The 17904-nt window shown below is 42.4% G+C and overlaps 1 protein-coding gene across 1 annotated transcript in view; it reads right to left on the bottom strand.

The window, feature by feature from the left end:
* Nucleotides 1–17904, bottom strand: part of MYOM3 (myomesin 3) — a 145018-nt gene that overhangs the window by 90096 nt on the left and 37018 nt on the right. Inside the window, exons 6-8 of the mRNA XM_040339383.1 lie at nucleotides 11982–12077; nucleotides 10984–11072; nucleotides 10221–10266 (exon numbers count right to left, since the gene is read on the bottom strand). Of these exons, the coding sequence (XP_040195317.1) occupies nucleotides 10221–10266; nucleotides 10984–11072; nucleotides 11982–12077 (231 nt within the window). The remainder of the gene's footprint in view (nucleotides 1–10220; nucleotides 10267–10983; nucleotides 11073–11981; nucleotides 12078–17904) is intronic.

Here is a 17904-nt window from a genome sequence, read left to right as displayed (position 1 = left end):
TGGGGACAGTGTCAATTTAAGTGGGGGGAGTATGTAGCGCCCCCTTACTTTCAGTATGGGCGCTACACCAAAGTTAGTGGGGAATGGGAGGATTAGTTTACTCCAATTCACAATTTATTGAAATTTGGGCTGCTGTCAATTCAGAACTGTCCTGTGGGTCAGTCTGCGCTCCAGGGGTGCGTTACCACCCCTGGGCGACAGTTGGTGCTAGAGGGGTTCTGACGGACCCACCTTCCCCAGCAGCCAATCAGAGGAGGTTTTTCCCTCATTGGGCATGCTGGGGGGGTATATCTGTGGCATCGGCCCGAGAATACAATGATGGTCATTGCAACTTTTTATCTCGCACTGTATTTACGCAGCAATTTTTCAAACGTGTTTTTTTCATGCGTTAAAAAAAAAAAACAGTAAAGTTAGCCCAATTTCTTTTGCATCATTTGAAAGATGAAGTTACGCAGAGTAAATAGATACCTAAAGTAGACAAAGCTACGCACCCTACGTTGCGAAACGCGTTGACGTCACGCAGTGCTGGACGCTACTGTAACTACTCCCCGCTTTCGCAGGAGATTGGAAAAGAACTCCGGGCAATACATGCACAAGTATAGCAGCGTGTGCGTGACATACGAATACAATCGGGCGCAGGGGACTCGGTGAAAAACACAGAGGCTGACTTCATACCAAGGCTTGGTCATCAACAAATACACCGACCATCAGAGGCGCATCTGTACGACACAGACGCCGACAGCAGCATAATTTGCATACCAGCCGCTTACCTTGAGGCCTTGTACTCACGACCGGATCTGTGCGCTGGAAACTGTCTGCCCGACAGTTTCCGGCGTACAAGGCTGATTTGTGTTTGGTTCTGCTGGCGTGTACACACCAGCGGACCAAATTACCGTCGTACCGGAACGCGTGCACGTAAACTACGTACGACGTCACTATAAAGGGGAAGACCAAACTTAATGGCGCCGCCCTCTGTTCCTCTTTTGCTAGTTACGGGTTTGCTCGTGTTAGTGAAGGTTTGGTTAGAGCTGATTCGCGCTTCTCGGTCTCCAGGCTTTGACAGCGTGTATTCACGGGTTCAGTGCGTGTGCTTGCGGTAACGTAGTTGTCATTCGGCTATAGGCTAGCAGGTTGTTTCTGCTTTAGCAGTTGCATCCTGTGCGCTCGTATCTGTTTGTCACGCGTTTGTCGCAGGTAGTGCTGGATTTGCGAGTGCTTTCTGTTTCAGTGTGTTCTTGACTGACCAGCCGGCCGGTTTGAAGCCATGATGGAGCAGCAGCGTCAATTTTCGCGAGTTGGTGCTGTTTATGGGATGGCTGCTGGATATGTTCATTTTTCCAGTACTTTGGCCAGAAACAGGGGGCGGAGGCGTTTCTGGACCAAGAATTGGTTGCGCCAGGGTGACCAGTTCTCACATATGCCTCTGCTTAGGGAAATCCAGGAGAATAATCCTAATGACTTTAGGAATTTTCTCCGCATGACGGACCCCGTATTCAACAGTCTGCTGGATCTTCTGTCCCCCTATATCACGAGGCAGGACACTGTGATGCGCCAAGCCATCACGGCCGAGCAGAGGCTTATTGCCACGTTGCGGTACCTGGCGACTGGGAGGAGCCTGCAGGACCTCAAGTTCTCGACAGGCATCTCTCCGCAGGCGCTTGGGGTCATCATACCGGACACGTGTGCTGCCATCATCAAAGTTATGCATGAGGAGTATATTAAGGTAAGTTTCCTGGCTGTAATAATGTTGCTAACTAACTTTATTTTTCATTTCCCAGATATGCTGTGTGTTTAACTAACGTTCCCTTTTCTCCCTATGCATGTTGATATAAGCTGTCCATGTTTTTTTCTTGGCCTACCTGCATATTTGTCCCTTACCCAATATTAACCTGTCCAGCATGCTATCCTAGGGACAAACCCACCTTGCCATTTTTTAAAACATGACTTTTTGGTTTTTGTGTCCCCCCCCCCCTTCAAACTTTAATTGTCCCCATCAGAGGGCTGTGGAGTCTCTTAATGAAGTGGCCCTATATATTTCATTTCCCAAATTCTCCATGCACATTTTTCGAATGCAATTTTAATACTTTGAAGTGTCACAAGGATGCTTGTAGGATGTTTTTATTCCAAAGTACTAAATCTCTTTTTTTGTTTGTCCCCACAGCTACCCTCCACACCACAGGAATGGCAGTCTGTGGCTTCCCAATTTGCCCAGCGGTGGGATTTTCCAAACTGCGGTGGAGCAATAGATGGGAAACACGTCCGCATTGTGCCCCCACCCCACTCGGGGTCCTACTATTATAATTACAAGGGTTATCATAGTATTGTGTTGATGGCGGTGGTGTCGGCACAGTATGAGTTTCTCTATGTGGACGTGGGGAAGAATGGCCGGATGTCTGATGGGGGAGTGTTCGCACGGACTGATTTCTATGATCGTCTCCAAGCTGGTGGTCTGGCATTGCCACCAGATGAAGATAATGTGGAAGGACTTCCGTTTGTGTTCCTAGCGGACGAGGCTTTCGGGCTTGGTCCTCACCTCATGCGGCCTTTTCCCCAGAGGACCCTCACCTCAGAGAGGAGTGTGTTTAATTTTCGGTTGGCCAGGGCTCGGAGGGTAGTCGAGAATGCCTTTGGGATACTCACCAACCGGTTCCGCCTGTTCAGGACATCGATACATCTGGCGGAATATAAATTGGACACCGTTGTATTTGCCTGCTGCATTTTGCACAACTTTTTACGCAGGCACTCCCAGACGTACCTACCCGACATCGGTTCTGAGGCAAGACTACCCTCAGATCCCCTTCCCGGGCTGGACACTGGTCGCGCTGGCTTGGCCCCCCAATCAGCTCGTGAGGTACGCGACAAATATGTTGAGTACTTCATGGGTCGGGGGGCCATTGCTATGCCAGATCATATTTCTTTCTAATTCGGCCCCCAAAGAAAGGAATATTCTCACAAATAATAAATAATTAGACCATTGGACTTTATACAGTTGTTTGTCATTAATGCTTTTTCTCTTTTTATCTGTCTTCCTGGTTCTCTAACTAACTTCTTCAATTTTACTGCATAATTGATTTCTCCACTTTTAGTAAATAACCACATTTTGCACAGTATTCACTCATCTACAAACAGGGTATTGAGTCTAGAAATAAGAAGCAACTCCATTTGTACATTTTGAGGTCAAGTTTTTTAATTTTTGCTTGTTCATGACCCCAAAAATTATTTTATATTTTTTTCATTACTCCCTGCTTTTGTACTTAGGAGTCTACAAAAAATTTTTTTACTTTTTTTTTTTTTTTTCAGGTAATTCAACAAAAAATATTATGAAGATTATACATTTTTTAACAAGTTCACAGTTTTGTTTATCAAATATAGTTCGATTTATTGTTTACATATATATATATATATATATCTAGAATATTTTTGGTGGGGTGTTTACCGCCTTAGTATTTTTTTTTCTCGGCATATTTTTGATGCACCAAAACCAATATTTCTTACATTTTTTTTATATATTTTTTTTTTTTTTTTTGTGTTTATTCTTTATGGTCTAAACTTTATAGTATACAAAAATGTACAACATGGTCAAAAAGTAAAAAAAAAACATTAGAAAAATATAAAAACTCACAACAGCAGTCAGTCATGGTGTGCTTTCACACTGGAACACGCCAAAATTTAAAGATACACACATTCAGTGCAAACTCGCCAAATGTCATTGGTTCAACCGACAAATGGCCACATGTGCTATCTGACATCATGGGTGATCAATGTCTGTGTTTTGTGGGAGCAAACCCTTCCTCTCAACTACTTGAGGATGGAGGAGGGGGTTGGACCCACAAAGCACAGACACTAGATATTCTGTGATGGCAGATAGCACATGTTGGCACACTGTGTGTGTATCTTCAAATTTTGGCGTATTCATTATTAAAACAGTAAAAATGTTTGTGGGGGCGGGGGATGGGCGGGGGGTGTTTCAGTCTTTGACACGGCCCATCATGTCAATAATATTTTTAAAATTAGATTCGATGACCATCATTCTTTGCCGCATATTGTCCATTTCCGTGCTGCATTCCAAAAGGACATTTGTTACATTCTGTTCCATGACAAACATCCTTTCACGCATATTGTGCATTTCAGTGCTGCACTCCATTACCTGCTGAATAATTATAGCAGCACTTGCACGTGAAAATATTGGCACACCATCCTCCTCCCCTAAAAAAAAAAAAAATGGTCATTTCCAAAATTAGTTTTCGATGAGGCCTATCTACATATGTTTTTTTTAATCAAGCTAGGGTGACACTGACCTGATGGGCTTCTCCTTTCCACCTCTTCGACATCTTCTATCACTCCTCCTTCTTCCACCACCTCCCCATCATCTTCTATCACTCCTCCTTCTTCCACCACTTCCCCATCATCTTGGACTCCTCCTTCATCCATCAATCCACCTTCTTTCAATTCGCCAAATTGTTCTTCCGCCACTTGCCCTTCATCTGCTATAAATTCTAAGTCCAAAATTACTTCTTCCTCCTCTCTTCCTTCCTCCTTTCTTCCTTCCTCCTCTCCTTCCACATCCTCCTCTCCTTCCACATCCTCTTCTCCTTCCACATCCTCTTCTCCTTCCACATCCTCCTCTCCTTCCACATCCTCCTCTCCTTCCACATCCTCTTCTCCTTCCACATCCTCCTCCTCCTCCACATGTTGAGATGGAAGATTTTGGCCTTGTCTGGCCCTCTCTGCCTCCTCCAAATGCTGGCGACTTCTTTCCCCTTAAATAAAAAAAAAAAAATGTAGACTCATCAGCACACAGATATTGGAGAGCATAAATCGCACACATTGCTTAGAAGATGCTTTCATTTAGTTACTTTTATCTTTCACCAAACCTACATTTTGGAATTACTTCTATGGCAAGCTCTGATCCTGCCCCTTTTTAGCAAAGTGACACACATGGATGTCCCCCCTAAACAGTATTTCTGGGAGACCCTACCAAAACCCATTTTTGATTTGGGGAGACACAGGTGCTCTGCATTGCAGATGTGAAAACATCTGCTTTATTCCCACTGTTTTTAGAATGAATCCTGTTTGCCTTTCTCATTCTCCTAATTTTATTTTTTTGAACTAGCTTTTACACAATGTTTACAAACAAAGTTTTTGGCCAGTGAGCCATGTCCAGGTGTGTTGTTCCTGGAATAACCAAGCCTTTCTGAGAAACTATGTGATGTTACGTGGTTTACTAAGAACACTATTTGTAAATATGTAGGTATTTATGTCATAAAAAATAAATGACAACATGTCTTTAAAATTACAAGCAGGCCAAGGAGGCAGATGGTGAAATATACATGCCAACACATTATTGCAGACAATCACCCACCCCCCCCCCCCCAACCCCAATATATATTTACTTACTTTTACGCAGAATTTTAAGTATTTTCTTCATCTGATGTGGCTCCCTCAATTTTAAGTCTGACCAGCGTTTCCTCAGCTGTTCCTTGGACCTGGTGATCCCAAACATCCTCTGCATTCTCCTCGCCACCTTGTCCATAATATGTGCCTTTCGGCGGTTAGGGGTCTTGTATGGCCCTAATTCACCATCATAGTCCTTCTTTCGCATGATGTAAACTAACTCCACCATTTCCTGGAACCGCATATTAGTGGCTTTGTATCTTCTTGGCCTTGATCGGGACGTCCCTGCCTCTGTCCCTTCACTTGTGGCATGAGAGCATCGTGCCCGCTCGTGTGACATCGCCATCTTTCCTTTCCCACAGAGATTATGGGCGTGGAAAAGATGAATTCTTACGCCATGGGCGGAGAAGAGGGCGGCGTTTAATACATACGCGGAGTGTAGAGAATGCAAACAACGTGTTTTCGTCGGTTACGCGGAGAATCTTCGAGCGCATCCAGAACATACACAGTTAACGCCATATTTCCTAAACTCATTGATTAAGGGCCTAGCAAAGGTGACGAGGGCGGGGTTTAATAAATACGCGGAGTGTTTAAAAGGTGCACGCCGTGATTACGCATCTTACGCGGTAATTAGGCGAGCGTGAGAAACGAGGAGCGAGAGACAGGAAGGTAAGGAAATTAAAAATGGGATCAGCAGAGGCCTGGAAAATGTAGACACATGGGATGGGGGTTTGGGCTGTTGGTTGCACCCTTTTTAAGCTATTCTGTCTATGGGGGTACCACAATGTTATTTTGGTATCCAAATGCTTTTGGACACCTCACAAAATAGAGATGTGAACAATGCTGTACCTCATTGTCAAGTTTTTGAATGGTGTATTCAGATCAGGCAAAGTATTGTTCAAGTGTTGGTTGTACAGAGGTCATTAGGAAGTGTCTTTTATGTCATCCATTGTCAGGGGCATGAGATTTACACATGAAAGAGTGCCTAGATGAATACTGTCATTTGTAAGCATTGTTTAGTTTTCTATATTAAAAATATTTACTGCAATGTTAACAATGGCTCTGCATCTAGCAAATCAATGTTTGGTACAAGCAATGCGGCCGAGCTGCCAATCATTGTCTAAACAAGAGAGACTGTGTTTGTAATTAGATATAGGTAATAAATTTGAAGACACATATTATATCAAGGTCAACGCTGATCCTTTTGAATAGTTATTTGTGTTTGGTTTATGTTTTTTGAATCTAGACTCAAAAAGAAATATAATTTTTAGAAAACTTAAATGGACCAACTACAAACCAAGGAAGCTATAGAGGCCTTACTCCAAAAATATCAGGAGACGCCCATCCTGTGGAATTCAAAACACGCATTATATTGCAATAAAGATGTACGAGCGGCAGCACTAGAAGAGCTAGCAAACTATATGCAAACTTGGGTGCCAGGATGCACTGCCAACATGGTGAAGGATAAACTTGCCAACCTCAGAAGCACATACAGGAGAGCATACAAAGCTAATAAAAGCAAAAAATCGGGAGCAGCAGCAACACAAGCAAAGGAACCCAAACTGTGGTATTATAAACAGATGGCTTTTTTGCGGGACGAAATGGAAGGCAGGAAAACGATGTCGAGTCTTTCTTCCAACCTTTCCTCCATGCTACCTTCCAGCGGACCTTCCCCAGATGACCACAGCCTGCAGAGTCGGAGGAAGAGGGCCTGGCTGACAGAGATGCAGATCTGCCACCCTTCGATGAGGAGGTATAGTAGTTTCCTCTATATTTCTGGCGTAAATAATTTTTGTTGGATTAATGATTTGATATTGTAAAAGAAAAGCCAAGCTGGGAAAAAGCAAAAAAAAAGGTGTACAGACAAATAGGTGTCAGAGATGACAACTGCAGGGGTCAGAAGTAGAGTGTATTCAAGTAATAATGAACAGAAAATACTAAACGAAAACATGAAAATGAGTGTGGTTTTATTTAGCGAAATTGTAAAAATTGTTCTTTTTTTTCGACACAGGAAGAAGAGATCAGCCAGGAGGTGGCAGATCCTCAGGTGTCTGTCAGCCAGGAGGAGGCCGGGGTCAGTGGCAGCCAGGAGGAGGCCGGGGTCAGTGGCAGCCAGGAGGAGGCTGGGCCCAGTGGCCTGCAGCAGGTCCCCCCGGCCAGGAGAACCACCACCAGCCAGTCTTCTCCCCCCCAGGTGAGGCCATCAGGCCGAAGGAGGCAGTTGAGGCCTGTGGAGGAGGCAAGCCTCCGCATGATACAGGAGGCAAGCGCCATCATGAGGGCCCCCCTCAACCCCACAGAGGCCTTCAGTGCCTCATTGGCCCACGATTTAAATGAAGGGGAGGAGGACCAGAGAAGACTGGCAAAGGCCCTGATGAACCAGGTCCTTTGGTGGATGCAGAGGGGCCTGCTGACCCCAGAGACTGGGCTATGTGACCCGGCCCGGCTTGCGGAACACCATCCTCCTGCTGCCACATCGACCCCACCTGCAAGACCCCGTGTTAGATCCGCTGGAAGGCTGCCTGGAGGGAAGGCTGGAAAGAGGAGGAAACGTTGATTCTCTGCCTTCCATTTCCTTCCACATAAAGGACCTATTGTTTGGACTACCACAGTTTGGGTTCCTTTGTTTCTGTGCTGCTGCTTCATATTTTTGTGTTTGGCTCCTGAGGCTTGGAAGTTTATCCTTCACCATGTTGGAAATGCAAGTTTGCATATAGTTTGCTATCTATTCTAGTGCTGCCGTTCTGTTTAGTTTTTGTGATGACATTTGCCTGAATAAAAGGCTTTTTGCTTTCATTTGAAAACATGTCTATTGTTTGTTATACTGTGGGGATTATTAGGCAGCAAACCTTTAATAAATATACAATGGGTCATTTACTAAGGACACACTCCTTGGGGGGGGGGGGGGGGACATTTGGTGTGCCAAAATGGTTTAATATTCTCAAATGAAACACTAAAAAAAAAAAAAAAAAAAAAATACAAAGAAAAAAAACTGTTAAAAAAAAATAAACTAAATGGTGACATAACTAGAAACAACAAAAAACAAAAAAAGATGCACATTCCTTTACAAAAATGACTACTATAAATTATGGAGGACCACCAACCAAAACACACGTCTGGCATAGAAAACATTATTAAAGGATTACATCACAAGCAAGAAATGTGACATTTCAGTATGGGACAACTCTATTGAAATTGCATCAGCAAGAGAACGGGGTTATTCTAGCAAGTGAAGAATTAATAAAACGAGGCAAGAAAATGTGGTTTAGTGCGCCTTTTTAAGACATTGTTCTCTTGCTAGAATAAAAGGTTTCTAATGACGAATGTGCCATATCCCAAACAAACGCGAGTTTTACCTGAACGAGCGCTCCCGTCTCCTCATTGGACTGAGCATGCGCGGGGTTTTTGTACGCTGCTTTTGTGTACAGACGACCGAACATGTCTGACGGACACGATTCCAGCAGACTGTTTTAAAGCAAGACCAGGAAACAGTTTGTTCGTTGGAAAACGGTCTGGCCGACGATTGTTTGCTGGAATTCTGTCCGTTACTGCCTACACACGAACGAACATGTCCGCTGAAACTGGTCCGCGGACCAGTTTCAGCAGACATGTTTGGTCGTGAGTACGGGGCCTTAAACCTCCATCTACAGAGACGGTAAGATCGTTCAAGTTTTTTCATCAATAGCCCAAGCGTTTTTTCACATTTCAATATCAGGCACTATCAAAGACTCACTATACCCAATACAATTGTGTGAACTTTTGAACAAATTAGCCCAGATATTATGCAGAGTCCTGCGCCTTGCACCAAACTGCTATAATATATCGGAATCACTGGAGTGAAAAAACAGATGGGAACATTGTCTTTCCTTTTTAGCCCATACAGGACAACTAGATCATTGCATTTTGCAACATTATAATATTTCAAATTATCTTCAATACCGCTCAAGAGCTGTTCCTGACAGTGAATCCTATGCATAAGTTCATTCTGCATATTGCCTAGTAACTGCATTATTTACCCATCTCCTGAAGGGGCACCATTGCTGTTAATTCCCCATTACTATTCTTATTAATAGAAAAAATATACGGCATTACCGTACGGGAATTCCAGCAGGGTGTGATCCATTTGGTGTCCGGACCGCCCTAATTATTTGTTGTCCATGTTTGTCTAAGTCCTTTTATGTGTTGACATTTGCACGACTCAATGAACTAGGTTCATTGGTGCAGTACTGGCCGGCCGCTGCTAGTTGGTTTTTAAGTATAGCAATTATAGCTTGTATTTTGTAATTTGATACTACATATCCCGACAATTTGCATGTTTGTATAACTATTTAAATAAACTTTATTGACCTATATCATTGTCCATCACTGCCTCGGTAGCCCTCTTTTATCCCCAGGGATACTTTATCTTGTTCCCTCTGTGGGATAATTTTCTTTTTATATGTAAATAGATACCTAACATGTCATGCCCGTGGAATAACGACAAACTTTGGTACTTAAAAATCCCCACAGGCGACGGTTTACATTTTTTTACTGGTTACATGTTTTGAGTTAGAGGAGGTCTAGGGCTAAAATGATTCACCTTGTAAATGTGCATTCTCTCCACCATTACTAATCATTATCAGTGGAAATTTAACAATGTATCAGGTTTAGGTTTACAATACTTTTATACTGTGAGGGTCATTTACATGTATGATAAGTGGTGATAATATTATAGGAATTCCCAATACACCTTTGTCATGAGAGTCAAAAAACGTTTTAGATACACCACTAGGTCAATGAGATTTTTGTTTGGGTTTCTAGTTTTTTTAACGTCCTGTTTCACTTACCAGGATATGAGACAGAGTCCCAGCCTGCTTTTAAATTGTTTATGGTCTGAAAACAAAACAAAAAACACAAAGAATAACATGTAATCTATAAAGATTTGAAAAAAACCTTCTATAGGTCTAAGCCAGTGGTCTCCAAACTGTGGCTGGGGGCCAGATGCGGCCCTTTGCTTGCTTTTATCTGGCCCTCGGGGCACTATTTCATCCACTGATACAAACAATGGGGCATAGTTTTTCCTACTGACACCAACAATGGGGCCCAATGACACCAACAAAGGGGCCCAATGACATCAACGATGGGTCACAATTCTTCCTCAATGACACCAACGATGTGACACAATTCCTCACAATGACACCTAACGATGGGACACAATTCCTCACAATGACACCAAGGATGGGGGCACAATTCCTTACAATGACACCAACCATGGGGCATAGTTTTTCTCAATGACACCAACAATGACACCAACAATGGGACCCAATTACGGGGCACAATTACTTCCACTGAAACAAACAATGGGCGTTAATTTTTCCCACTATTGTTGGGACCCTTTTGACTCCCACTGACCACTGTCTGGTCCTTGTAAAACTCTGAAGGACCGTAAACTGACTGCTTAGAAGGTTTGGAGACCCCTGGTCTAAGAGAGAAGTTAGCAAAGAAATACAGCAGATGTTTGTATGATTCTATGCTATTTTTCAGGGCTAGGAAAACATTTTTTTGTTTCTGTCTACATATCGATTTCTGTTGATGCTTTAAACTACTTACCTTTTACAACCACATTAGCGAAGGAGGTTGCCTGGCCAAAATCATTAGTAGCTACAACACTGTAGTCAGCAGAATCTTCCATGGAACATCTATTTTGAAAGAGAAGGGACAGAAGGGTCTTATCAGTATTGACTGCCATACGCACTACAAAATCTTCTCTTATGCTGCGTACACACGACCGTTTTTCCTGTCATGCAAAAAAACAAAGTTTGTCTCGACCTGATTTGTCGTGATTCCTCTCAACTCTACACCCTCACCTGGCCATGGCGCAGACCACGCCCCCTTTTTTGTTTGGGGTCGTGTTGAATTATTTTGAGGGGACAGCAAATTTACACTGTTATATAAGCTGTACACTCACTAACTTACATTGTAGCCAAATGTAATTTCTTCGGTGTTGTCACTGTATTACCAGTTACCAGTGTTGTCATCGTATATAAGTATACTTTTTTTAAATATGTTTGTGCAACATCTGTGATCAATGCTTATGTTCAGATATAGGTAATAACCAGCACATTTTTGTAAAATTATCACTGAGAAGAAAATCATTTAGGTAAAGTTTTCAACTGAAAGCCTTGATTTTTATAGCAGCAAGGCAGTTTTGCTAATCTTTCATCTCATCCCATAAAATACCTCACTAGGTTATACTTTTCTTATGTCTGGTTATACTAAGTTATTTGCAAATAATGGACCTGTGTCCAATTCACTATCTGTAAAGTATGTATTAGATAAAGAAAATATCTTTTGTTCATAATATAGTATGTTTTTATAAGATTTTCATAAGAGTTATTGTTACAGCTAAATCTATCCAGCAGATTGGCAAGTATATGCTTTATATTACCATTAGCAGGCCCATGCATGGGTGTAAAAGAGCTATAAGGATAAATTGAAACCTTGTTTTCTGTCTAATCTGCATCTGCATCGCCTATTTTAATTGCTAATTTAGGAATAAATCAAGTCGCTGTAACTTAAACATTACTTTTTAATCCATGTGATCTTACCTGCGGATCTCTAAGGTTAACATGCCATATTCATTAAGTATCCTGTATTTTCCAGGAGGTGATGTTCTCAGTTCAATAGGCTGGCCATTTTTAAACCTAAAAAAGATATGTAGTAAATGGTTACTTGAATTGGTCACTAGACCTTTTTTAAGTTCACCAAAAGGTTGCAACCTTATTTTATCCTCAGGTGACAGTTACCATAAAATTATAACCCACATTTTATAGATTTTTTAAAGTGGTTGTAAACCCTTACATACCACTTTCACCTACAGTTAAGCCTATATTAAGGCTTACCTGTAGGTGCTGGAAATATTTCCTAAACCTACACGGTTTAGGAGATATTTACAAATCGCGGTACAGCGATTTCTTCTGCGCATGTGACGGAGTTAGAAAGGGCACGCTCTGCTGTTTCTAGCTTGTTTCTAGTCACGTGACTCACTAGTATGGACTGAGTCACTAGAGGTAGGATATTAAGTATACCACATCTATAGTGTTCCCGAAATACATGTATACTGCACCTATACGACATCTATAGTGCGTGTTGGATTATCAAGATTTTTGCTAAGTGCACCAACTCTATGTAAAGGGCCAACAGATATGTGAAACCTGTGGGGCAATATATTATGTAAAATTTTGTAACGTATGTGTTTTGTATGTCGAAACCACAATAAAAAAGCATCTGATAAAAAAAAAAAAAAGGGGCCAACAGAACAACACAGTGAAGAACTACCCCCTATAAAGTCATTCTACAAGTTTCTATCGCTACTCACATAAAGGTGACTCCATTCAGTTAGCCTAGGCCTAGCATGGGTCACCTTAATGCACTCTGGCAGTATAGTCTTGTCAGAGAATGATTACCAGACGTTTGGTTAATAGAAATGTGCATGCACGAAGAATGGCTAATAGAAATGGGCATGCACGCAGAATTCTTGGCAAAATGGTGACTAGGCATGCGCCTGCACTCAGAATGGGCGCAGGCGTGAACATGAGCATGGTGCGCACTTAATACATGTTGGCGCTAGACAGACTATTTAAAGGGTCTCCTGCTCTCGCTCCAGTGCTGACTGGTCTTTGAGCTGTTTCCTGTGTCCTGCTATTACTCTGCTTATTCCTTGTTGCTGACTCGGCTTGCCTCTCTGACCTGAACTTGGATCCTGCTTCTGCTCTGTCGCCAGTTCCTGATCCTGGCTCCATTCTTGACCACATCTCTGTCTTATATCTTGGTACCTACAGTAGCTGCCCACCTGCTGCTGAACTTAACTATCCCTGTGACCACGCTGCTGTTCCTGGCTCTGCTCTCACATCTGGTTCAAATGCCTATCCAGCTGTCATTTGTATCAACTCTGCTCATCACAACGCGTTCTTGTTTCAAGCCTGCTAGGAACTCTTCTAAGCCTTGCATCTGAACCCGCAGCCTGTGTGGCGTGCCCTTTAACTTTGGCTGGATGAGCTACCGTTCCTACCCGATGTTCTGCCAGCCTGCCAGGGTCTACATCGCCTCCTGCAAGCACTCCTATCAACACCTGCCGACACTTGTGTTCCTCATGTTTCCACCTTCAGTGGGACCTGGGCTGGAGATACAAGAGAGGCCAACCTCATAATTCAGTCTCCGATCAGGTACACTTGTGAATGCAGTTACTTTCAGCCCACATTGCTGCCTTCCCAGAGGGACCTAGCAACATTTTATGCTGATCCTGGTGCATAGTGTTATTGTAGGTCAATCCATTGCCAATCCATTCTTATGCTTCAATCTTTACCATCATGTTGTATGTTAAACTGCACTACTACTACTTCTGCCAATTTACTTTTACGTCTTTATCGTTCCTAACCATACTGAGTGACAATATATTCAGATTTGTCTTCCTTCACCTGTTTGGTGTCTGCTTTCTGATACAGCTTAATTTTTGTGTACCTGGTATTACCTTTAGTGATTTCTGTAATAACTGGCAGCTTTGTAAACTTGACCTGGTTTGTCAGAGGGGCTGTGGTCTCTGGGAGGGTCGAGGCAAGGGGACCCATCCTATACAACAGCTTTAACAGGGATATTGATACATACACAAGGCATGTTGTATTTTAAAGTGGTTGGTAATGCAGAACTGTAAATCACTGCCAGCCCCTTTATTATGGACAGCTTACCACAATTTAAGTCTTTTTTGAAAACGAGGCATGTAAATAACTTTTTAGAGCTATCTTCAGGCCAGTCACATGACTCGTGGCCGCTTTAACACCTCCCGATTCAGGGCTACTGCGGAGTGGCTGACTCTCCCCCTGACGTCAGCTGGGAAGGTCACGTAGCTGCTCAGCCCCCCCGGCCCCCCCGAAGAAGCCCTGGATTGTAGGTGTAGAGCGGCCGCGAGTCACATACAGTCCTGAAAATAGCTCTAAAATGTATTTCATGCCTCGTTTTAATAAAAGACTATGTGGTAAGCCTAGCTATAATAAAGGGGGCTGGCAGTGACCATTTGTAATATTTGTTTTATGCTAATAGCACTGCGGGCGGAGAACAGAGACACATACATGGAGCTGACAGGCAGGAAGGGAGGGGGGACAGAGGAGAGCTGCGGATGATGGAGGGATGTACGCTGACCACTGTAGTCGGGGCTCAGCAGCCACGATATTGTGGTCAGCACAGAGAGGGGAAACACAGGAAGGTCAGATTAGACAGCGCAAGCTTTAGGGAATCAGGATCCAGTTATTTTTATTATTTATTTATTTTTAGGTAACAAACACTTAATGTTTTAAAAATTACCTTTCCTTTCAATCATGTCATGGCTGTAATGTTCTGTACAATTTCAATGCAAGATGGCAACTTAAGTCTTTCTGTATACAGCTGATGATGCTAATGTGATTAGCTTACTGATTTTTCCAGATGTCTGCACCAAGATACATGTCACATTTTAGGCATTCCTTGTTATAATAATTTCAGTTTTGGTGAGGCTACTCCCTAAGCTTAAAGAGATCTACCAGTGTTATTAGAACACTGAGGGTATACCACCTGATTATTATGAACCATTCCCTCCAATTCAGAATCAACATGCACATTTCTTCAAAGCAAAAAAAGGTATGAATCTTCTACAAAGTTCTAAAGAGCTTAAAAACGTATGTTAAATGACCATTTTCCTATATTCAATTCGGAGACAGACACACTAGTGAGATATGTAAACATCTGATCATACATATTGAATTTGCACAGTGGAAGTGCTGTTTCTTGTGCTTAGACAGATTACTACTTTCTGCTTTCTCTCTTTGCAATATTTGATAAACACTTAAAAAAGGGATCCAGCTACCAGAGCAAGATCTGGGTCTCTGATTTGAGGGTTTGGTAAAATACAGGTACATTTTCCTGTCAAGTTAATCTAATTTTTTATTAAATATAAGAAGTTGAGACTCTGCTTTTATATAAGATTTGGAAACAGGTTTGAATTGTGTCCAATTGTCTACTAGCAATAATGAGAGCTGACAAATTTATCTTTGTTTTTTTTGAGAATTGCCACACTTATACCACCTTTGTTATAAATGAATTGAGAAACATGCCTAGTTCCTCATGATCAGTAAACAGTCTAATCTTAATCGAACAAGATACTTGTCTAAAGTGTTAACAGAAATGTTAGCACAGGGTCATGCTGTACCAGCACAAGTAGAATGACCTGTACATTAATGGAATAGTGAGCTGTACTGAGGAAGGAAACCATATCCAGCATGCTAAGCCCCCAGCTGTATCCTGTGTTTCCAAGACCCTGGCAGTAGTATGTCTTCATGCAGCCAAACATTGTAAGGAATTCAATAAGGAAGTTATCACCTAATAGAAAGCATCTTCATGGCAGTTTAGCTTGTTCACACATGAATATCCAGACTAAGATGATTATTATATTGACAAGTTAATAGAGTGCTTATGACAAACTGTGCATAATATCATCTAAACTTGCTGATATTAAAAATGTGTGGTACCCACGTATTGGCAATAGTGATTGATAAACACAGGGTTACATCTGTGTTTTTTGTGCTTCTCTTTTACATATTCCTTAGCATATGACCATGAGATTCAAAAAAGCAGCTTGTACCAAAAAAATACATTTTCTCTTCCAGTATTTTGTACTTTTTGGTACTATGAGTTTTCAATTATGCTTAGGATGCCTGGCCTGCCTGGTAGGCTAGTGACAGGTTGTTTAAAACATCAGGGTATATGCGTGTAAAAACTTCGGGCTAGTGCACAAAAATATTTAGGTAGAAAAAAAGTTTATGTCAGGCGACAAAATATACTCCAAAAAAGGTCCCAAAAGCGAGTCCGGAAATGGTAGCCAGCATCACTCTGCATATCAGATCCAGTACTAAGGACCTAAAGTTTTTATACAATTTCTGGTGCTGTATGATTTCTGTTTAATTAACATACATGCATCAGTATCAACTTTTATTGAAATTTCTCCTATGTATGTACTGTGATAAATATGCCGATATTATAGTATCATGTTCACAAAGTTTTGTATATCATTTCTTGTTCTGTAAATTTTCTACTTTTATGAAATAAATATACCATAGTACTTTTTACTAATCTACTTGTACCGCCTAAAGTCCATTTCAATAGCCCAGCTTAATTCCTAGTTACTATTTATCGGGACGTTGGTACACTGTTACATTGGCATTCACAGCGCTAATCGACCTGTGTTTTATGCACTTTTTATAGCAAGTTCCATCTATACTAATCGTTAGATAAAGCGATTGTAACCCTCATTTTTTTTATCTTGTTACTCTTAAAGCATGAAAAACAGCACAGTGCTTGAGCTGGTAATTTTCCCATTCTATCATCTAAAAAGCCTGGTTTATCCTGCCTGGTGCTGCCCTCCCCTCTGTAAACTGACCATGTTTATCATGTCGGCTGATCCATAATAGCGTGATCAGTTTACACGAACTCCGTCATCCCGCTGTCTCTCCTCTCATCCCCTTCTCCCCGATCACTCCCTGCCTGTCCAGCAGTCTCTGATGATCTATTCCCCGCCCCTCCCCTCCTGCTGCTAAAATAACTGTGTTTTCTTACTAGAATCCCCAGTGTTAGATTATGTTATGTGGCCCAGTGTATGTTCTTTATATAGAATATGTAGCTTTGCCCCTATTTCAGAGCACCAATCGGTGGTCACGTTTCCGCCCGCCACTTTCTTCTCCTCACCTCCCCTCCTCCTGGTTGTCATCAGCAGGGGATTCTCAGCCCCTCCCGCTGTAGTTCTCAGTTGTGGGAGGAGAGAGGCAAGCGGTCCAATGTGAGCGCTTAAGCTGAACTCTGAAATAGGGCATATTTTTTTATAAAGAACATACACTGGGCACATAACTTAATCTAACACAAGGGATTCTAAAAACAAAAAGTGCCGGAATCACATACATCGCCATATTTATGCCGCCGTAGCGTATCTCCTTTACACTACGGCCGACGTAGCGCAGAGAGGCAAGCATTGGTTCACAAAGCCAGTGCTGCCATCTGCCCTGGGTTTCTTAGGCAAAAGTCGTCGTAAGTCGAAGTGGGAGCGTGAGCCATGCAAATGAGGCGTGACCCCATGCAAATGATGGGATGAGTCTCAGACAGATACATATAATGATATGGCGCATGCGCCATCCCATGGACACAACCCAGTGCGCATACTCAGAATCACGTCGGAAATACTCCCTAAGATACGCCGGATCACTGCCTATGGCGTGAACGTAACCTCGCCTAGTCATATTCACATCCTACGTAAACTACGTAAACTACGTCGGCATGTGTTTCCCTGGTGCAGCCATTGCATGGATGCTGCTGACTTACACCTGTTTTATGGGGCATAACTGGATGTAGGACTTTACGCGAACTGCGTCGGACGGTTGTACTTTCGTGAATTGGCGTATCTCCCTTATTTGCATATGTGAATAGAAAATCAACGGGTTGCTGCGCAAATACATC

The sequence above is a fragment of the Rana temporaria genome, chromosome 2 (assembly GCF_905171775.1).
Source record: "Rana temporaria chromosome 2, aRanTem1.1, whole genome shotgun sequence".
Classification (NCBI taxonomy): Eukaryota; Metazoa; Chordata; class Amphibia; order Anura; family Ranidae; genus Rana; species Rana temporaria.
Note: the sequence above shows the minus strand (reverse complement) of the source record. Positions and strands in the feature narration are given on the sequence as shown.